Source organism: Alexandromys fortis, unplaced genomic scaffold, assembly GCF_014885135.2.
Source record: "Alexandromys fortis isolate MF-2015 unplaced genomic scaffold, M_Fortis_MF-2015_v1.1 scaffold_51, whole genome shotgun sequence".
NCBI classification, from domain to species: Eukaryota; Metazoa; Chordata; class Mammalia; order Rodentia; family Cricetidae; genus Alexandromys; species Alexandromys fortis.
Window position 1 is genome coordinate 2,581,119 of NW_026067925.1, and position 23,297 is coordinate 2,604,415.

The 23,297-nt window shown below is 38.2% G+C and overlaps 1 protein-coding gene across 1 annotated transcript in view; it reads left to right on the forward strand.

The window, feature by feature from the left end:
* The window catches only part of Spta1 (spectrin alpha, erythrocytic 1), a 77,019-nt gene that overhangs the window by 3,123 nt on the left and 50,599 nt on the right, over nt 1-23,297 (forward strand). Inside the window, exons 3-13 of the mRNA XM_050142801.1 lie at nt 9,075-9,311; nt 10,786-10,911; nt 13,218-13,358; nt 14,070-14,216; nt 14,592-14,725; nt 15,561-15,705; nt 18,243-18,397; nt 19,242-19,377; nt 19,489-19,590; nt 20,698-20,835; nt 21,907-22,017. Coding sequence (XP_049998758.1) covers nt 9,075-9,311; nt 10,786-10,911; nt 13,218-13,358; nt 14,070-14,216; nt 14,592-14,725; nt 15,561-15,705; nt 18,243-18,397; nt 19,242-19,377; nt 19,489-19,590; nt 20,698-20,835; nt 21,907-22,017 — 1,572 coding nt within the window. The remainder of the gene's footprint in view (nt 1-9,074; nt 9,312-10,785; nt 10,912-13,217; nt 13,359-14,069; nt 14,217-14,591; nt 14,726-15,560; nt 15,706-18,242; nt 18,398-19,241; nt 19,378-19,488; nt 19,591-20,697; nt 20,836-21,906; nt 22,018-23,297) is intronic.

A 23,297-nucleotide genomic window follows, 5' to 3' on the forward strand; every position in this document is an offset into this window, starting at 1 on the left:
AAATTTTCTAATAATATAATGTTGATTTAAAACAATTTTAACTCTAGTAAGAAGTTTAAAAACAAATGTATTTTAAATATCCATAATTCGGAGGAAATGTTCCATCTGGATGGGATTTTTGGGAGGGAGAAAAAGAGGGAGGGAAGGAGGGAGGAGGAAGGAATGTATATTTATTCAATATATATTGAACATCTGGACCGCACATCTGGAATGAACATCTGGACTACAGCTGGATATCACATCTGGACTACAGCTGGAATGAACAGCTGGTTCGCACATCTGGAATACATCTGGACTGCAGCTGGATATCACATCTGGATTGCACATCTGGACTACAGCTGGAATGCACATCTGGATCACAAACATCTGGATTGAGCATCTAAAATTGCACATCTGGATTGCGCATTAAAGATCATTGTTAAGAGTCAGAAGTTCATATTAATTCTTTCATAAATAAAAAAATAAATATCCATAATTATAATACTTGGTTAATGAACATATGATGTAAAATTTATAAATTATAATATCAATAATCGAATATACAAAGAGGAAAAAAAAGAGTCACCAGGTGGTCCTGGTTTTGAAGACATGAAAGGGCCATGGAGAGTAGCTGAGGCTTGGCACTGTGGGAAGCCAGAAGAGGTCACTGGTGAAGTAGAAGGACAGGTACTGAACGGGTCATATAAAGGAGTTGAAGCTTGGCACATGAAGAAAGCCTATGAAGGCTGTTGAAAGTGCAGCCCAACTTCAGAAGACATCAGAGTTTTGGATATGCTGGTACCATGGGACTACTACCAAGAACAGCAGCATTGAAAAGGTGTCAGAGAGGGTGGAAGGGGAGGGGGAGGAGAGAAGGGAAGGGGAAAGAGAACATAAGGGGGCAGGATGGTCAAGATGGGGGAAGGACAGAGAGGGAGAGAAAGGAAAGAGATAATTAATGGAACCATTATGGAGCTAGCAAGAAACCTGGCACTAGGGAAATTCCCAGGAATCTACCAGGATGACTCCAGCTAAGACCCTAAGCAGTAGAGGACAGGGTGCCCAAACTGGCTTCACACTGTAGTCAGACAGATGAATATCTTAAATGTCACCATAGAACCTCCATCCAGCAACTGATGGAAGCAAATGCAGAGATTCACAGCTAGCATTGGACTGAGTTTCCAGAGGAAAGTCAAAGAGAGGGAAAAGCAAAGGGGGTCAAGACCATGATGGGGATACCTACAGAACAGATGACCTGAGCTAGTGGGAGCTTACTGACTCTAAACTGACAGCGGGGAACCTGCATAGGCACAAACTGGGCTCTCTGAATGTGGGTGACAGTTGTGTGACTGGAGCAGTCTTTGATGCCACTGGTTGTGGGACCAGGATTTATTTCTAGTGCTTGAACTGGCTTTTAGGAGCCCATTCTCTTTGGAGGAATACCTTGCTCATCCTAGATATAAGGAGGGGGGCCTTGGTACTGCCTCATAGTGATATGCCAGACTTTGTTGGCTCCCCATGGGGATCTTTGCCCTCTCTGAGAAATGGATGGGGGGTAAGGTGGGTGGAATGTGGGGGAAGTGGGAAGAGAGAAGAGAGATAAAACTGGGACTGTTATATAAAATGAGAAAAGTTTGTTTTAAAAACAAGTTAAGAAATAGTAAAGGACTTATGTGTCAGTTAGAAAGGGGTTCAGTTGCCCTGGCTGGTTTTGCGTGTCAATTTAACACAAGTTAGAGTCATCAGAGAAGAAGGAGCCTCACTTGATAAAATGCCTCCATGTGATCCAGTTATAAGACATTTTCTCAATTGGTCATCAATGAGGAAAGGCCCATGGGAGGTAGTGTCATTCCTGGGCTGGTAGTCCTTCGTCTATAAGAAAGGCTGAGAGGACTAGGGGAAGCAAGCCAGTAAACAGCTCCTCTCCACAGTCTCTGCATCAGCTCCTGCCTCTGGGATCTTTCCCTGTTTGAGTTCCTGTCCTGACTTCCTTCAGTGATGAATGGCAATGCTAAAGTGTAAGCCAAATAAACCCTTTCCTCCCCACCTTGCTTTTTGGTCATGGTGTTTTATCGCAGCAATAGAAACCCTAACTAAGACAGGTTAGTATTATGGTTTTCAGGTCCATGGTACCAAGACCTTCTGTTCTTGAGGGTTGGCATATCTCTGGGCATTTTGGAACTCTCCCAGGGACCAGCACTTGCATTCTCTCATCCTCAGCCACTTCACAGCTTTCTACCTCCCACACTCTTTGCTTTCCACCCACCCTTAACTCCTGCCATTCTTGTGTCCGCGGTCTCTACTCCCTGACATTTCTGTTTCTAGTTGCTTCCGGGAGCTCTTCCAGTGCCTCGTTGCCACACTTGCTACTTCTCAGCTGTTGTGATCGCTGACATCACTGCCTCCTCTTTGTGTTACCAGCTTAGCATGCTCTACCAATTAAATAGATCACACCAAAGCAGGAAAAAAGCCTCCTATTGAGCTGAATGTCACATCAACACAAGGAGATGCCTTCTGGCTGACTCAGAGAAGGAACTGTAAGGCCTGGTTATATAGTAAACTTCATTTGTATCAAACAATGAAGCTTCTTCTTACACTAATCACATATGCATAGGGACTAATCATAGGCTTTAAATAAGTCCTACATATTGCACCAATCACTGGCTTCTTACTGAGTTACTGAGGAGGTATTTTCCTTGAGTGACAATAGCTTTGGAGTCACCTGGGAATTCAGAGGCTTGTCTTGATTTCAGTGCTTCTAAGACCTGTGTATTAATTATAGTTTATATAGCAAGGTCATGGCCACAGCAAGGTCTTCTAAATTGGGCATTGTGGCTGGAGTATTCATTGCACCTGGACAGTAGCTCCCCAAACTGTCCATGAAATAGTCAAAGCAGTCAGATTGTTACAATGGCATCTGGCCAGGCAATGAACAAGCAGCTCAGGTAACTATTCTCTGCTTGCTTAAAATATCGGGCCTAAAACTAAAAGTTCTACCAATTGTCAGTCAAAGGTGCACATCAGCCCAGCCCCTGGCATTTAGTTTCATCTGAAGGAAACTGTCTGGCAATAAGTACCACTCATCAATATTAGCATTCTCCGTGCCATGTGATAGTACTCCGCTGCCAGCCAAATGCACCTGAGAATGGCTGCCTCCCTCTAAACTTTCCCAAGGACCTCCCACAGAAGCAGTGGCACTAGCTTGGAATGTCTGGGACTCACAACAATCCTGTTTTAGTTACTTTTTCTATTGCTGTGATGAAACACTATGCCCAAGGCAACTTGTCAAAGAGCAAGTTTACAGTTTGAGAAGGTTAGCGTCCATGATGGATGAGCAGAGGCAGCTAGTTTCAGACATGGTGGCCGAAGCAGTAGCTGAGAATTCCCATCTTAAACCACAAGCATGAAGCAGAAAATGTCAATTGAAGTGGTATGTCTTAAAATTCTCAAAGCCTGCCTCTGGTGACATACCTGCTCCCAGTGAGGCTACATCTTCTAAAACTTCCGTATAGCACCACCAATGAGGGAGCAAAGACTACGGAAGACATCTCATTTAAAGCATCAAGATTACCAAAAGAAGAAAGCCATTCCTGGCACTGGATTCTTTTATTTGATGGCCTGTGGCCTCATAACAGGGGCTTTGTCCTCCTATTATGAACTAACTACACTTAAATATTTTATGTGTTAAACCTATGTGTTGGGGAGGCTGCTTGTTTGTTCTCAGCTGCTCTGTCCTGAAATAATTACACAGAAACTATATTATTTAAATCACTCCTTGGCCAATAGCTTAAACGTATTTCTGGCTAATGCTTATATCTTAAATTAACCCATTTCTATTAATCTGTGTATCACCACATGGCTATGGCTTACTCGCAAGGTTAAGTCTGGCATCTGTCTCCAGCAGGGCTACATGGCTTTTCACTGACTCTGCCTTCTCTCTCTCTCTCTCTCTCTCTCTCTCTCTCTCNTCTCTCTCTCTCTCTCTCTCTCTCTCTCTCTCTCTCTCTCTCTCTCTCTCTCTCTCTCTCTCTCCAGAATATAGCCAAGCTGGAAGACATATCTTCCAGCTTGGCTATATTCTGTTAAGCCATTGGCTGAAAGCAGCTTCTTTATTCATTAACCAATAAGCAACACATAAACAGAAGGACTTCCCACACCACCTATGTATTTTCGGACATTTCTATAGTTTACATTCGACTCTTCAAGCATCTTCAGTGTTTGTTTTCCTTCCTTAACCCTCTTCTCTCCTGCTTTCTTCACCCTGCTTTAACCCTTTCTGCTTCGTTAATCCTCCTTAACTCTTTACAGCATTTTTCCTCCCCTCTCTTGAAGGCCCTCCTTCCTGCAGTTCTTTACTAATTTCCGGACTTCAGTAGGTATTCCATGTGACACACACATGTCTTAAGATTCAAATCTAACACCTACAAATGAGCGACAGTATGAACATTATGCTTCTTATCCTGGGTCGGTCTGGGTTAGTTCATTCAGAATGACAGCTTCTCTCTCCAACTCTTTACTTGTAGCTTCCATAATTTAAATTTTCTTAATATGTAGATAATATTCTACTGTATAAAAGTATCACATTTTCATTATCTATTCACCAGTTGATAGGAATTTAAGCTGTTGGCATTTCTTGGCTTTTGTGACTTGAGCAGGAATAAATATGAATGGACAGGTATCTCTGGACTTTTACAGATGACTATGGAAATCCTGTGCTTCAAACAGAAGGCTTTTTCTATTTTCTGAACAATATATTCTATCGTCTTAGCCCACTTAACAGTCAAAAATCAAAGAAAATTTTAAGTATGAAGTAGCTCCAGTAAAATAAAAGGTAAAAATCTCAAGAGAATGGCTTAATAATTTTATTCTTTTCTATGGAAAATTATTTCATATTAAATTAGTCTATTTGTCTTTGTTGATGAATGAGTAGAGAAAAATTTGACTTGAAAATAAGTTTACAGAATAGAAAGTGTAAATTTTTGGCTATGAGGCTCTTGGATCCTCTGAGCCGAAGAGTAGAACATCAAACACCTCACTTTGTCCCGACGCCTAAGCCTAGCTGAAGCAAGCTGTTCAGGGCTGATTAATGCTGTATGAATATAGATATGGCTAAGGCTGATAACCAAGACCCAGAAAGACAGTCCTCCAAATTACCCCACCCATGCACCAAAGACTTCTCTTGTAAAAAATCATTCATTTTATAATTTCCCTGAGGTTTGATTAAAAAATGAGTCAAAACAGTAAACAATTTAAAATTTTTTAATTTTAAAATTTTAAATTTACTTTTTAAATTAAAATCTCCTTTTGAAGTTTAGGTTTAACTTTGACTCTTGATCATTGCAGGTCTTCGAAGCCTGTTTTCTTGTAACTATATCTGAACATACGTGCATTACTCTAATTACTGTTTTTTAATTAGATAGTTCCCTTCCTGGGCCTTCTCTTTAACCCAGATGTACATGATGCATTCTCAGTTTTTAATTAAAAATTAATATTCCCTATGTCTCTCACTTACCGAACACAGTTTTTGACCATATATTCTTTCTGTGGGGTCTGCCAAGCATTACCTTTTTAAAAAGATTTTTATAAATTTTGAGATTATAGTTACAACTTTTCTTCTCCTCCCTTTTCTCACTCCAAATGCTCCCATATACCCCTGATTGCTTATTTTTAAATTAATGGCTTCTTTTGCATTAACTTTTGCTACATGCATATATGTATATACATATTCATACCTAAATATAATCTTGCTCATTTTGTATAATCTTACCCGTGTGTCTTTTCTGAGAAGACTATTTTCCCCACTCTCAACATTCCTTAGTTGTCTGTAATTCCTTGTTAGGGTGAGGCTTTGTGAGTTTCCCATCCACTTTGGCGTGACTATTGGTACCATTCTTGTCTATCTCATGTATAGGCAGTCATATTGGTATGACTTTATGCTTTTGTCAAATATATTTTAATCATTTTTTTCTCTTGTACATGTTTCCTTTGGATTTTATTTATTGTTCTCTTGACTGTGTACAGGCTTTTCAACTTGATTACCACTTGTCTTTTGTTGTTCCCGCAGTTTTTTTTCAGACTCAAGAAGTCATTACTTAGAAGTTTCATAAAGCCCCTTCACATTTTCTTCTAAAGATTGTATTTAGTTTTAATATATTCAAATAAAAGTTGATAAGAAATACAAAGGCAGCAACTGAGAAAATATGTTGTATCACATTGCTCAGGAACCACTGCTTAGAGTTGAAATGAGAAAGAAAATATTTTATTTTTGTTCAAGAGGTTTGTTGAGTATTTACCATATATATCGATATGATTAATTCATATTAACTTTATAGGATCCTGGAATGAATGTGTGGAAGCATAATAGGAGACTGAAATATAAAGTTACATCTTGTAGTTATGGTTGAGGTCACTTAATAACTCAAGACCACACCAATATGAATATCATGGCATTCTGCTCCTCCTTGATTTTAGACAGCCTTCTCATAGTTCATCAACATTTATTGTTCTGGTCTCTACATTCTGTGTCCATCTCGCCATAAGTATAAAAAGTTTAATAACTTATAGTGGCACACACATGCACCATGTATTGTGGCCTAATTGACAGTTCTTCAATAGAGTGCTATGAAAATTGAATATCAACACAAAAACATTAAAAAAGTGGATGCATATTTCTATATATGTCTAGAAATTTATCCAATTCTTTTAGGCTTTCCAGCCTAATGGGCTATTGCTTTTTAAAAATGTCTCCTCTTACTATTTTGAATTTTTTTTTGATGTCTACTTTTTATAAATAAATTTTTTATAAATAAAAAAAATTGGATGCATCCTAAATTACATTAAAATTCAGTTCATTATATGAAAGCCTTAAGTGTAATATAAAACTGTTAGAAGAAAACCTAGAGAAAGCTTTATGACACAGGTTTTGACAATGATTTCAAAGATAAAGAAGCAATAACATGAACAACAAGAGCAAATGGGATAAAGGTGGAGCTGGCTAGCACATTTGTGCTTTGTCATGGAGTAATAAACATTGTATGATCATATTTTGTTTTCTTATTTTTCTTTAGTAAAGTAACCTAAAGGAACTATACATAGGAAGGAAGTTCTACCACCTTAAATATATGTAAAATAATTTGGTTTCTGACTCATTGGCATGTTTAAATGTGCTATAAATAGTTTATATATATTTCCCAACAATAATTATTATTTAATTAACTTTAAAATGTTGTTTAATTAACTTTAAAATAAACACACTCATAGATCTTACTATCCTGTACTTTCTATTTGAATGATTAAAGGTACATTTAGATCTAATTTTTTTTAAGAATCTAATCTGTGAGATCATAAATAAAATTTTTCAATTTTCAGAAAAACCCTAGAGCAAAATTTGAAATAAATTATTTAGTAAAAGGTAGTTAAATACTTGAAGCTGGGTCTTGACAAAGTTGTTTTGTGTACTTCCTAGAAAGATCAGAACAAGAAAGCCATGTCTTTGAACTCCCTCAGCTCTCCTCTGTGGAGTCCAAGAAGAAGCAACCTGGAATTCCTTCCTGATTTACCTTAAAAGATCACTGAATAAAACACAGTCCAACACAGCCCCTTGCCTTTCATTTTGGTCACTCTTGCATCTGTACTTTTGCATCTGAAAACTTTGTTTTCTTTTCTTTTGTAAATTCCTGTTGAGGTCATGAGAGCCACAGCTCCCCAAAACTGCTGAGTCACCTTGTCTGTAAAAGTCAGCCACAGCCTCAACAGAAACTGTCCCCTGGAGATAATGCTGATTGTCTGTGCTTGGCGGGATTCTAAAACTTTTTTTCTCTTGCTCTTTGCCACATTTATGTTTCCAACATTTGTATCTGCGGTGGACTAGACGTTCAAAGAACAATTTTTCTCTCGTCACTACATTTCATATAGCAGAATTTTAGACTTTGGGGAGAGATGGAGCACCCTCCAAAGGAAGCAGTAAGTACAAATGAATTCTCATCCCTGATGCAATTAGGAAAGCCATCTTTACCAGGGTCATTAAAAATAATATTTTTTGACTCTATAGGAGGAGAAAAGTTTGATTTTAATTATTTTGTGAATGTTTCACTTTTAAAAATGACCTAGAACTTTACACTTAATAATAATAAAAACTCAACAATTACTTGCTAAAGTCAGATATATCATACACAAAACAACTAGGTAATTTGAAACCAAATGATACCTTTAATAGTTTGTGTCTCTGTGGAATGACTATAATTACTGGCCATGGAAAACTATTTATGAAAAATAAGAAAACATTAAGATATAAACTCTGGGCTGCATGTTTTAGATCTAAGAAAAAAAGGGAAGAAGTGCCTTCTAGAAATGGCCCTATGAAAATTTTCCTGGATATTGTTACACACAAACTTCATTTCTTTAAATTAAAACATAATTTTGTCTTGATAATACTATAACATTTTATATTCCAAAAACCAATTACTGAAACAGTAATTATTTACAGTTGTGACAAGTGAGGAGAAGACTGGTGGAATTTAGATTTTCTTTTGCTTTTAAAATTTCTTTAGTAAATCAAATAAGAAGAGTATATAATACATAATCTATATTTTTGAATATGAAGAAAAATATTCATGGTTGTGTGTGTGATTCATTAAATTAATTACAAACTATCCCTGACTATTCCTTAAATTTACAGTATGGTTAGCACTTACTAATTATTTATGTTGTTTAGCCTTACAAGGGAACAAAATATTTCTTTTTTTCTATCTGAAATTCTGTGATGTTGCTCCATCAGTCCAAATTTGTTCTTTATATAGGATATTTTGGATGATTAAGAGCTATTAATTTAAGCAATAGCTATTTTTAGTTAAAAATTATAGGTTATATTACAGCCCCTCCAACAGTATAAATTAACAGGCTTAAGAATGTGTAAACAGATTCAATGTGGGTCAATGTCTTGGAATATATAAGAAGGATAGGGTTATAAATATGAGAAGTAGCAGCAGAAGCATTATTTTTTTTCTTATAATCTTTATTTGACATAATTACCACACATATGTATCTTGGGATGCACAACAATATTTGGAAACATGAAGAGACTTTCCAACTTCTAGGCTGTGGAAAGCAGTGGACCAAAGGTTTTGGAAACAGCAGAAGAAATCCAGCACAGAAGACAGGAGGTGTTAGACCAGTACCACAGGTTCAAGCAGCGTGTTGCTGAGAGGGGTCAGAAGCTTGAAGAGTCCTATCACTATCAAGTTTTCAGGAGAGATGCAGATGACCTGGAGAAATGGATCATGGAGAAGCTTGACATTGCAAAGGATAAGAGCTATGAACCCACAAACATACAGGTGACTTAGTACCAGGAATGTTCCCCCAAACTGACCCTAAGTTCTCTTAGAGAATGAAATGAGCTTTTCTTTAGGTTAATGTTGAGGGGTGGGTGTTAGCATTCATAATTCAGGGTCCCAAGGCTGGTCTCAGGAGGGGCAGCGGCAGAAGGCCTGAATCTGCCTGCCTGGGAAACAGTCAGCTATGCCATGCAGAGAGAGCTTGGATATAGAGTTTATTTAATGGGTAAGGGTATATGGAGTTGGTGTGGGGGTTGGAGAGGAGGCTGGAGATACTCTTGCCTCCTCCAAGGGGCTGGTAATTGGGAGTGGGTGGGGCTTGTCTCTTAAAGGGACAGGGTACCTAGGTGGCAGGACAGGACAGAAGATTGCAATGGATAGGCACAACCTAATTCTATGTACAGAACATAGCCAAAGTGGTGGGATGGGATGTTTACAAATTCAGTTAGGAAAAGGATTTGTATATGTCAGACATATGCGATAGAAGAAAGAAAATAGACACCAAAGAAATGACTGCATATCAGCTGTTGAAAACACAGAATCATACTGCGTCACATTGAAGTCTCAAAACTCAGAACTCACATTCTTATAATTAAGCATGTAGATGTCATAGAAAGCTTAGACCACTTACGAGAGATAAAAGTTCTACTTCTACATGATGGCCGCTTCTACTTCTTAACTTTTAGAACCCTACCTACAAATAGTACTCAGACACGTCAGCAATTTTCGAGAGCTTGCTATACAAAATAGTGGCCGAAAGCTCAAGAAACTTGACATACCCTGTGCTTTCAGTATTGTGACATTAATGATGAATCAATTGACTTTTTTTTTAAGAGAGTGAAAATTCACTAGTGCTTCGAAAGCAACTGCTGTCCTTTCTCCTCAGCAGTGAGGACTTTTCTAACTTTCCTCAAAATAGTCCTTCATGGCTGTTGTTATGTTCAAACTAAAGGGTGTAGAACAAGTTTGGTGGAAAGTTCCACACTGGTCTGTTGACATACTGCAAAGCAAGATCATAATTGGTGATTAGTATTAAAAAGGGAATAATGCAGCAACATCCGGGTTATCTATATGTGCAGCATTAATTCATATAAGACAAGAGCAAAGCTCACTGTGAGCTGTTAATGGGTAATTTCATTATTGTGCAGCACTTTTTAAAAGCGAATTCAGTGACGCCATGTATTACACGGTTTTATTCACATAGGAGTCTGTGGAGCCTTGAGTAGAATATTGTTTTATTGATAATTTTACAAAAGAAAAGACCATCTGGTTGAGGGGTTGTGTTCAGCTGTTCTACCTTGAGTGCATACTTGTTTGCTTCAGGATGTGGTTGTTTCCACTATGGCCGAGGGAAATTGCTGAGTACAGGTCTGGGTGTGAGAAGTCTGCTTAAAATAGAGAGGAGAAACAAAAAGTATTTGGTGTTCCCATGAGATTGCATTCCGTTACTCAAATCTCTGATTTCTAAACGCAGGGGAAGTATCAGAAGCACGAATCCTTTGTAGCGGAGCTGCAAGCCAAATCAAGGGTGCTTCCTGAACTGGAAGAAATCAGGGAAACCCGATTTGCAGAAGATCATTTTGCCCATGAAGACACCAAGGTAAAGGAGTTGTAGGGTCTCAAAGTCAAGACTCCACTTGCCACGTGTGTCATCAGGGTTTCAGGGGATTATGCTAGGTAAACATTGATGTAGCTGCCTTAGAAAAAGGGCGCAAAGCACTTTTTTTTTTTATTAAAATGGAGGCCGGAGAAATAACAGATCACTCTTGTGTATCATAGGTGGAGAAAGAACTATGGTATAGAAATATGATTTGGCAGTTATTATACTTATCTTTGGGTCAAGATCAAGCCCACTTTAGCCTATCCCACATTGAAGGCATAAGTCACAAAACAATTCCAAATCAGTTTAGAATTATGATTAATAAAAAGGTTATTTATTTAAGGGGAAAATGTACAGATCACTGCCCTAGACAACAGTACTCTGCGTGAGCAAGAACAGCCAGAAACGGAAGCTGGAAGCAAGAGAGCAAGTGCACAGCTACCACTGCTTTTTAAAGCAAAATACACCATGCCCTAGTGGGCCGGTATGTTGGTTGAAGGAGCAGAATGTGCTCCCTCCCACAGCACCACATTTCTCAGATAAAATGACTTTCAAAAAGACTCTTATAATCATTAATTCTGACTTCAAAGTGATGTTTTCCCATTTGAATCTTTGAATTCTTTTTTTCCAGTGAAGGTTTGCTTTTTTTACACACATCGTGCCCCATTTCTGACAGTAAACTTTTTTATACTTTCCTTTCTATTTACAAAACAAAACAAAAATCCTTAAAACCTAACAACTTCAGAAAATTTCTTGGATGTCAAAACGTGGACATCATAGTCACTTAAATAATTACTTACCACTGTGTGCCTTTTCTTAAGGTCGTAGCTACTTTCTGACTAATTCATATTTTTTTGTTTTGTGTGCATAAAATTTTATCTTATGCATTTTTAAATTACATCACCAATATGCATTGCATAAGTTTCAATTGAGGCTAGTCTTTTTATATACATTATAAATATTCTAGCCCATGCTAGTGTTAGCAAAATAGAAAAATGATTTTAACTAGAAAAATAATCTGATTAGAAAGTATTAACAAGAAAATTTCAGGTCTTGTCGTTTTACTTAAAATAGAACTTTTCTATTACACTGTTCTTGATAAATGCTTACGTTATTTAAAATATTTAAAACTGGATATGATGTATATGCCTATAACCCCAGAGAGAAGAGGTGAAGGCAGAAGTGTGGTAAGTTCAAGTCTAGTCTGGGCTACATAGTGAGATTCTGTTTTCTAAAAACCTATGATGCAAAACAAAATCAAAATTTTAAGTGTTTAAGACAACTGTCCATTATCACCACTGAGGTGATACTGGACACTACAGTAGGGCTCAGAGAAAAGTGTTTTATAGCAAAAAATTTTTTGTTTGTTTTTGTTTATTTGTTTGAGACAGGGTTTCTCTGTGAAGCTTTGGAGCCTATACTGGAACTAGCTCTTGTAGACCAGGCTGGCCTTGAACTCACAGATATCTATCTACCTGCCTCTGCCTCCTGAGTTCTGGAATTAAAGGTGTGTGACACCACTGTAGGGCTGAAAGTATGAGATTTTTGAAGGGTGGTACAATGCTAACCAGTTTCCCATGATTGGTCGAACATGATGTTCTGGTCTAATCTGGCATTTGAATTCTTCTACGTGTTGTCAAAACTAAGAGTTTGCCAGTTACTCAGCAGAATTGTAGCTTTTAAACTTTCTGAAAAGAGTTCAAATGTTTCTCCTATGATGTTATTATGGCTGCTTGCTGTACAAAGAACATTCTCTACTTTTTGTCTATACACCAGGAATCTCTCTGTCCTCAAGACTCAGTCAAAATGAGTACTCTTCTGTTTACCCTTCCCCTCTTTGTCAAGACATTTTAACAAAATTTCCTCCCATGGAAGACTACACATGGTTTAGCTTAGTAATCATGTTTGTGTGTGTGTAGTGTGTGTATTCTCATGTTAGATATTTGTTGAAAAATTAGTATATGAATGAATAGGAGGGGCTATTATCAATCCAGTCATTTTTCTACAAAAGTGCCTTATTCTTCACCTATTCCATATTTCTCCACTTCATTGATTATTTTTAAATCATATTTTATTTATCATTGTATGTGGGCATACGTGTGTGTGTGTGTGTGTGTGTGTGTGTGTGTGTGTGTGAGTGTGGTGTGTTTATGGTTGTAGCATGGCGTGCTTACAGAGAAATCAGAAGGTTCTCTCCTTCCACCATGGTTTTCAGGACTCAAACTCTGGCTGCAGGTTTGCAAGGCAAAGGCTTTTACCCACTGAGTTATTTGCCAGTCCAGCTACTCTGCCTCTCTCCCTTAAAGGCCCATCTGAAGCAACTTCACCAAGTGTGGGATCTGCTCTGGGAGCTGACTCAAGAGAAGAGCAATGTTCTGCTTCAGGCATTGAAATTCTACCAGTACTCGCAAGACTGTGAAGATATCTTGGAGTGGATCAAAGAAAAGGTAATGGCACACATACTCTTGGGTGTTCTGATGGCTGTGTCCAAGCACTCCATAGTAGCTCTTTACAGTGCCCTAGGTAGTCTTGAATAGTTGAAGAATCTGTTTCTGCACTTCATTCTTTGGGGGAAAAGTAAATTTTGGCAAAGATTTGGGAGGAATTCTGGAGATCAATGCTGTAACCTAAATCTATGGGTGTGTTTATGGCAAAGACAAGACCTAACACTGTGCTTTCAGTATGCTCTAGACTCATTACCCGTCTCTCCCCATGCTGCTGAACTGCCCCACTTCAAAGACACTCTGGGTCTTGGCTCAATTAATTTCCACTCTTGCTTCTCAGTACCTACAACTATTTCGAGCATAGTCCACATTTGGGGCTGATGTCTGATAAACACAAGAGCTCAGTGCTGGGCTTTTGGCAGATGCTTGATTCAAAAGGAGGCAGAGTAGGAAGAATTGTCCACTTGTCTTCTAACACATAGAAAAAACTCTCAGAGACTCTCCCAACAATCTCACCAAGGGATTATTCCAGAAGACACTAATCCCCAGATCAAGTTGTCATCCCCAGACTTATTCCTGCTTCTGGCTTTTTTCAGAAAGGGTCTCCATATGAGTTATCCTGAAAAATCAACAGGGTCTTGGGACTTTGGATCTTCAAAAATAACTCTGGATTATTTTTACTGGTGAATCTGTGTATGTTTTTCATACTTACAGGAAGCTATCGTGACATTAGTGGAGCTGGGCGATGACTGGGAACGAACTGAAGTCCTGCATAAGAAGTTCGAAGAGTTCCAGGAAGAACTGACGGCTCGGAAGGGAAAAGTGGACAAAGTGAACCAGTATGCTAATGAGTGTGCCCAGGTGAGGTGGAAACAAAAGAGGCATTCCAAGAAAAAAGATTGTGGTCTGCAAGAACTCATGCTCACTCATGGTGGGTTACGAGAGGAATGTGACATTGTAAGAAAATAGAGGGATGCACCTGTATGCACTAACATGCCATGAGCAGCTTTTTTTCCCCTCTGATTACATACTCCCCTTTCTGATCCATGAAAATGATAGTGTGTGTGTGTGTGTGTGCATGTGTGTGTGCACACACACGCACGCCGTGGCAATGGTCCGTCATTGCTTATGAAGCCATGCTTCTTTATATGACAGTGTGACAGGGTGTGATGTCTAACTTCGGTGTTAAAGTGATTTTTTTGGTATGATATCATCTCTGTTGGTTTCTTTTCTTAGGAGAAACATCCTAAGTTACCTGAGATCAAGGCAAAACAGGATGAGGTCAATGCTGCCTGGGATCGTCTCTGGAACCTGGCTCTCAAGAGACGAGAAAATCTGTCAAATGCTGCAGACCTCCAAAGATTCAAAAGGTAGGATGTTGGAGGTATAGCCCAGTGGGAAAGGCATGTGCACCAGAGGCCCTAGCTGAGGTCCCCATCACCATCTAAAATAAAGTAGTAGAGGCAAACAGACTATAATCCTAGTCATTTCTCAAGTACTGCTGAATAAGTACTTCAAAAAGTATGAGCTTGGGCCCCGTTGATGGCCATGCATCAGATTTATTTGTATTAACCTCTGTCTACTCCTTTCAGCAATTACTTATGAACATCTCAAAGGCCAAAGATCTTCCTTTCATTGCCTTTGAGGTAGCAAATGACTTAAGAACACAAAGATCAACTTGATATCCAATATTTAGACTTTGGTATTTAAACAATAAAAAATATAGCACTGCTGTATTGGTACAACAGAAGCTGAAAGGGTACATAAGAATTAGATGAGTTGGAGAGGAAGAATGAGTGGTATTTGTGAATAGCTTCTCATGGGAAGTGTCTCTGACAGCTCAATAGCCATGAACTCCTAGAATAGAACATGTCATTGAAAAAAAAAATATCTGAGCCTGGCATTGGTGGCGCACGCCTTTAATCCCAGCACTGGGGAGGCAGAGGCAGGTGGATATCTGTGAGTTTGAGGCCAGCCTGGTCTACAAAGGGAGTTCCAGAACAGGCTCCAAAGCTACAGAGAAACCCTGTCTCGAAAAACCAAAAAAAAAAATCTGACAAGCAAGTACTTTTTAAATCAATTCATGCTTGCCTCTTGAAAAATAGAGCAGTAGCTACTTTAGAAAAGTATGTTGGTCCTGTGGGTCTGTTTGCCCTGTCATTCCGGCCATCTTGGATTCTTGATGCTCATGACACTGTCTGGTAGGGATGTCACCGAAGCCATCCAGTGGATGGAAGAGAAAGAGCCTCTACTCACCTCTGAGGACTATGGCAAAGATCTTGTTAGTTCCGAGGCACTATTTCACAGTCACAAGGGGCTTGAGAGGAATCTCGCTGTCATGGATGACAAGGTAAGCCTTTGATGGAGAAATGGCTGGCCCTTGACTTATAAAAGGTACGTGGTGATCCTCCTGCCTAGCACAATACTCAAGAAGACACAGTAATGTCACATTTTCAATAAAAGATGGATTCTTCTGTGGCATTACAGTCTGTCTCCTCATTCTAATTTATATTTGTTCAGTGATCCCGCAAGTCCTTATTTTTTATTCACACTACTTTTATTTAAACATACACATCTGTTTCATATGCTTTCATATTTTGTCATATATTTTGGAACTAAATAAAATGCCTCCAAGAATAATTTATTATCCTCTCCTCAGTAAAATACCTTGGGACTAGAGTTATCCCTCTTAACACATTTTCTTCTGTGGCAGTTGGATCCTAGATTGGCCCTTCATACTGTAAATCAGGGAAGAATTTTCTTTTTTCACAACAAACTGAGAGATTTTAAAATCTAAATCTATCTTCTTACTCCCTTCTTTTTTTAAAAAAAAGTTTTTAATAATTTTACATATCAACCACAGTTTCCTTCTCTCCCCTCCTTCCACCCTCTTACCTTCCCTACTCACCACTCATTAACTCCTCATAAAGGATAAGATCTCCCATGGGTAGTCAACAAAGTCTGGCATATCAAGTTGAGGCATGACTAAGCCCCTCCCTGCTTCATCAAGGCTGATATAGGCATCCCACCATAGGGAACGGGCTCTGAAAAACCAGATCATGCACAATGGAGAGATCCTGGTCCTTCTCTCATCAACTGGACTCTCAGAGCTTAGTCCAGGGCTTGGTTGTGGATCTCTGTATCTGCTTCTATCAGTTACTGAAAGAAGGTTCTATAATGACATTTAGGGTGGTTATCACCTATTTATAGAAGGTCACTTAAGGCACCCTCTTCACTATTGCTAGGAGTCTTAGCTGGAGTTATCCTTGTGGTTTGGGAGGCATTTCCCTAGCACCAGGTTTCTTCCTAACCCCATAATAGCTCCCTCGATCAAGATATCTCTTTTATTATTCCTCTTCTCTGTCGGTTCCCCACTCTCCCATCTCTTCTTTCATGCTCTCATTCCCAGTCCCCTCTTCTGTACCCCCTGACCCCAGTTTACCCAGGAGATCTCATCTCTTTCCCCGTTCCCAGGGCGATCCATGTGTCCCTCTTAGGTTCCTCCTTGTTATCTAGGTTCTCTGGAGCTTTGGAGTGTATCCTTTGCTTTACATCTGGTATCCACTTATGAGTGAATACATACCATGGTTGTCTTTCTGGGTCTGTGCTACCTCACTTAAGATGATTTTTTTTCTAATTCTATCCATTTACCAGTAAATTTCATGATATAATATTGTTTTTTTTACAGCTGAGTAAATACTCCATTGTGTAAATGTACCATGTTTCTTTATCTTTTCTTCTTTTAAGGGTCATCTGGGTTGTTTCCAGGTTCTTTTTATTATGAATATTGCTACTACGAACATAGTTGAGCAAGTTTCCTTGTGGTATGATTGAGCATCCTTTGGGTACATTCCCAAGTTCACTCCCTTCTAAAATCTGAAAAGCTCTCATTTCTATGTCTAGAGAAACAGACCCAGACACACTAGAACTCAGAGCAAGCCTACATACCTGGACAGTTTCCATCCTTTGTTTCTTCCACTGTTACTGATATTCCTGCCACTGTGGCCACAGTATCCAGCAGAAACTATTTAAGGGTAGACACTTTGGCTTACTTTGGCTCACAATTCTGGAGATTTCAGTCTATGGATCCTCCGACTCGTGTGTTTTGGAGAACTTCATAGTGATGGAAAATCAGTGGAGGACAGTTGTTCACTTCATGACCGATTAAGAAGTAGAGAGGAAAATACAGGAAAAGAATAGAGCTAATAGAATTCCCAAGAACACACCTTCTTTGAACTGCTTCCTCACACTAGACCCAACCTCCTACCTTTTATGACCCTACAACACACACACACACACACACACACACACACACACACGGTACCAGATTATAAATCCATCGAGAGATTGATTCACTGACAAGTTAGAGCTCTAGTTGTCTCTAGAATCACTTTGTTCTCACAGACACCAGAGAAGTGCTTTATTAGGTTAGGCATTTGTTAGCTGATCATGTTGGTAATCAAAACTTACCATAATACTCTATTTTACAACTTCAGTTTCAACTAAGGCAGACACCCATAGGTTTTTAAAAAAGAGGCAGAGTACAAAATGATCAAACCCTAACCAAACAGTACTTCTCTGTTGTCACTCATATAACATAGAAATAAGAATAATTTCTCCAAAAAGAGAGAAGAATGTTTCATATGATATTATTAAATGAACAACATAATATGAAAAAATGCTTGTAGAGTGTGAAACATAGTATGGATAATAAGGATTTAAAAATTGTCATTAACATAGGATATATTTGTATTATATATTGTTAATATGTATATACATATTAATTATTACTATTCATGTGATTGTTTTTATTACCTTCTCTCCAATAAAGCTTTGCCAGGAGTCACAGTGCTTGAACTATTAAACGGTTCCTTTCTTATTCCACAGGTGAAGGAACTCTGTGCCAAAGCGGACAAGCTGATGAATTCCCATCCTGCAGATGCAGCTCAGATACAGCAGATGAAAATGGAGCTGGTCTCCAACTGGGAACGCATCCGTGCCTTGGCCACTAACAGATATGCAAAGCTGAAGGCTTCTTATGGGTCAGAAATTGCACATCTTCTTCTACTTCTTCCAGGGAGTCCCAAAGCAGAAATGGGTTGAAAGGACTCTCAGTAAACCTGCCTGCTCTGTAGAGGCAAAGGAAATTTTAATTTGCCAAAGGAAGCCCTTTTGCAAACTGGTATAATACTCAGTATCAAACATCCCCTCAATTACACCCTTTATCTTTCCTGTCTGGGTAGTTGTAAGATTATTTATAAAGTAGCCTATAAAACTGGAAAGATCTTTACTCCAGCAAAAGTCATAAATAAAGTTTTAAGCTAAAGAGTCAAAATGACCCCAGAATTGTATCCTGACTACCAGCTAAAAGTTTTAAAAATCTGTGATAAGAAGGCTTAAATTTAGCATTTAATTATCAGAGATAGTAATCCAACCATCAGGAGATAGAATATAGTATTCAAGTTATCATTATGGTTTACAACCAAATGATGAATATTTAACTTTTTGAATAGATAATGATCTTACAAGTTTTCTTGATTAGTAGACTAGATATTAGCTAAGATACTTTTGAGAAAAACCAACTCTATTTCCACTGATACTTGCATGATATGTATCCATTTTCTGACTGCATCATGAGACTTTACTCTGAGATAGGTATGACCTTAAGGTGACAGAATTATAACCCACACAAGGACACACCTGCTTTAGGATCTACCACCCTGTGTAGAAATGCTTCAGAACCTATTCCACTGAAGGGGTAGGGAACAGATGGTATTAGGACAAAGTGAGCCTTACATGCCATTGGTTATGCCACCCATAACCTTTGATCATAGTCGTTACAAATCAGACATCTACTTCCTGTCTTTTATCCTGTTTTTCTCACAGATACCATCGGTTCCTATCTGACTATGATGAGCTCTCAGGCTGGATGAAGGAAAAGACTGCTCTGATCAATGCCGATGAGCTGCCCACAGACGTAGCCAGCGGTGAAGCCCTACTAGCCAGACACCAACAGCATAAGGTGAGGATCTAAGGCTTCCCCAGTATGAGAAAGGATAGTGGGATTTTGTTCAACACTGAGAAATCCTGGCAGTTCTTGCTGCATTTGGGACATTCTGTTTTGTGACCACAGCATGAGATTGACTCCTATGATGACCGATTTCAATCCGCTGATGTAACTGGTCAAGATCTGCTGGATGGCAATCACGAAGCTTCTGAGGAAATTCGTGAGAAGGTAAACTGCTTACACGCAGTGTGTGAAGTTTCAATAATATATTCTGCCTTCATCTACCTTATGCTTATATGGTAATCTCTCTTTGGAAAGGGGAAAGGAGACAGTTAAGCCTGTTAATGGTGTGTCTGCAGTCCACCTAGTCCTTATCACATTGACTATGCTGAGTCACATGAAATCCCCGAGCAATTTGCTCTGCTTTGGGCATGACTTCATCAATTCTCCTACTTACACCTAATTTGAAACCTTTATAGCAACTTACGGCATTGCTTTATTTTATCACATCTTTACACTCAATTCTAGATGGTAAATTCAGTGACGCATGTTCTTTGATAATTGTTGGGTCTCCTACAATGCCTAGACCAGTGATACCATTTTTGCTCTCCTCTATACAACCTCAAATTAAGTTGATTTTTAACACTGATGAGGATCATCAAATGTCCACCTATTTTAAGCACTCCATTTTTCTTCAAAGTGCAAAGTATAACCTAAGTGCTCATGTCCTGACAATATAATTTTCTTATGGTCTAATGTAATTTTTTTTATTTTATGATTCTTTTTATATTTTTAAAAAATCATATTTTACATACCAATCCCAGTTACCACTCCCTCCTGTCATTCCTGTTCCCCCCATCTTTTCTCCACCCCATCCCACATCTACTCCTCAGAGAGGGTGAGGTCTCTGGTGGAAAGTCAACAAAGTCTGTCACATCTCTTGAGGCAAGACCAAGCCCACACCCCCCATATCTAGGTGGAGCAATGTGTCCCTCCATAGGGAATGCTATGCTTCATCTCTGATGCTGCTCATTAACTCTGCAAATTTCTTAGTATAGCAGTCCTTATACTTCCTGTACTTTCATTCCCTAGCTCTCCCTATATGAATTAATACCTTCTTTTTGTTTTAACCGTATAAAGCACTATACATCTCTTTTATGGCATTTATCCTATTTTTCCTATACTGCACTTATCTGCTTGAATCTTGGGACCTTAGAAAAGTAGCTTACTTCTTACTCACTTTTGCAATTTTCTAATGGCATTGCATTTATTAACTGCTCAGTAAATGAAGGATTAGTTAATTTTTTCTGATACAACATCCCTACCTTTTTTAAGATGACAAGACTAGCCAATGATTGGGCCGCCCTCCTGGAACTGTGGGACAAGTGTCAGCATCAGTACCGTCAGTCCCTGGATTTCCACCTCTTCTACCGAGACAGTGAACAAGTGGATAGTTGGATGAGCAGACAGGAGGTAACAGGAGGCACGGGATTTGTCTTCAGATATCACTTCTTCCATTCTTTATCTACCTCTTTGACTACTATTAGCACCCTCAAAGTTATTTCTTTAGTACAAAGTTTTCTTAGGAACTGGAGGATGATCCATGGCAAAAAGTGAGCAACCTGTCTAAGATTGCTGCTCCAATCCTATTTCATGTGCAAAGGTGTAGAAAATATTTTAGTACAAGCTGGGTATAGTGGGCACACATGTGAAGGCGTAAGTCACAAACAATCCCACACCAGTTTGGAATTATGATTAATAAAATGGTTATTTATTTAAAGGGAAAAAACTTACAGATCACCATCCCAGAAAACAGCCCTCTGTATGATCAAGAAAGGAGTCTAGTAGCTGGAAGCGAGAAAGAGAGAGAGAGAAAGAGAGAGAGAGAGAGAGAGAGAGAGAGAGAGAGAGAGAGAGAGAGAGAACACAGCTGCCGCTTTTTAAAGCAAATGAGACCACACCCAAGTGGGCTAGTATCTTAAAGGCTATTGGCTGAAGGAGCAAAAGGAGCTCCCACAGCACACATGCAATCCCAACCCTCAGGATGCTGAGTATGCAGGAGAATCAGATTTTTAAAAACTTCTGACACTATCTCAAAAGCTGCATTTAAGTATGTGGCACAGAGATTTTGACTATAGTTAAAGAAAAATAAAATAATTATCAAATTGGTACTGGCTCAGAAAGAAAAATTTATAATAAGTCAGACAGTGTTAATGAACAACTTCTTAAAAGAAGAAATTAGTCCTTCTAATTCTTCAGAATTCAGTTTTGAGAACTCTGAATAATATTTAGTTAGTTGAGAGAATTTCATGTAAATAGACTTAAAGATAAAGGTGAGAAAGTTGAGTGCAAGTATTAAAAGATGATGAGTCTAAGTTCAGTGTATTTGAAGTTAATTTCTGCATAATATTCTTATCTGTGCTAATTCTCACCTTGCTCTCCAGTTCCCTAAACTCCTTCCTTTGTCCTTGTCTCTAAGAAGTTCCAAAAAGAAAGGGTCTTGCCAATGAGGAAATCTGAGAAGTGTCTTTCTGTCTCCTACAGGCCTTCCTAGAAAACGAGGACCTGGGGAACTCAGTGGGCAGTGTAGATGCCCTTCTTGAGAAACATGATGATTTCGAAGAAGCATTCGTTGCCCAGGAAGAAAAGATTATAGTAAGTAATGGTCTGGTTGGACATTTGTTTCCTATTTACACATACTGTTTCTGTACATGCCTCTAAACAGAATCACTGATGTGACTACAGGACCTAACATCAGGGCCATTTCTTGTAAATGGCCACCCCTTTCTTTGTTATTGATAATATCTGCTTACATGTCTTCAAACACTATGCTTATAATTTAAAAGTGAAAACCAAATCAAGATTTATCTTTTGAAAAAATACGGGGAAAATATCCGAAGAAATAATAATAATACCCATTTTATCATTCAATTTCTTGATCTACAAAGTATATTTAGAAAGCAGTTTCAAGGTGATAGAATATCATTTCTTCTAATGGAGTACATACTTTGTATTATGTATTTTGACATATAAATAAAAACAGTAGGTCTATTTTTAATATAGACTCTACATTTAAATGTTTAAAATGTGTTTTTTCTTTTCAATAATATTTTAATGTGCTTTCCTCTTTGAAAGTATATGTGTTTGATCATATTCATTTTTTCCAAAGGAATAATTTGTTATAATATATTTTAATTTTAATTTTTATTTTTATCTAATGCTATTATAAATTTTCTGTGGAACTTATGTTATAATATTATATAAAATTTATCAGTACAGGAGAAGGAATTCAGGAGCATGATGAAATAAACTATTTTTAATTATCTCTTAGGATAGTATACATATAGATGCACACACACTATATATATATACATACATATTGTATATTGTATATATATATCATCAACACTGGCACATAAAACAATAGTTGAATTATAAGTCTTCTAAGTCTCCCCTATTAATATCACACATAGCACGACACTTTATTAATTCATGTACTTGTTGTAGGTACTCACTGGTAGAAAGTTGCCTATAGGGTAACTTATTTTCTTGTTTTATCACATGTTATATAGTTTCCTATCCCAATTAATAAATCCATTCTGGGATTTAGCAGATTGAGGGACTGATGAATGAATATGGATAAAATTTCACTTCAGCACTTCTTGTCTCCTTATCCCAGTAAAACAATAAACAGAGATGTAACTACAGAAGAATATAAGATTATGGGATGGGATAGACAGAAGAGCTGGTAATAAAATGATATTGGCTTTATCCTTGGGAGTACTTCTTCTGTGTTTACTTACAGTGATGTCTGAATTCATGTACTGTAACATAGACTGGTAAAATTATAGTGCAGAAAAAATTATCATCAAGCCTAAGTATACATTTGGAAGTACAGGTGTATCAGAATTCACCACTAAGATCCAGGCCTTCTG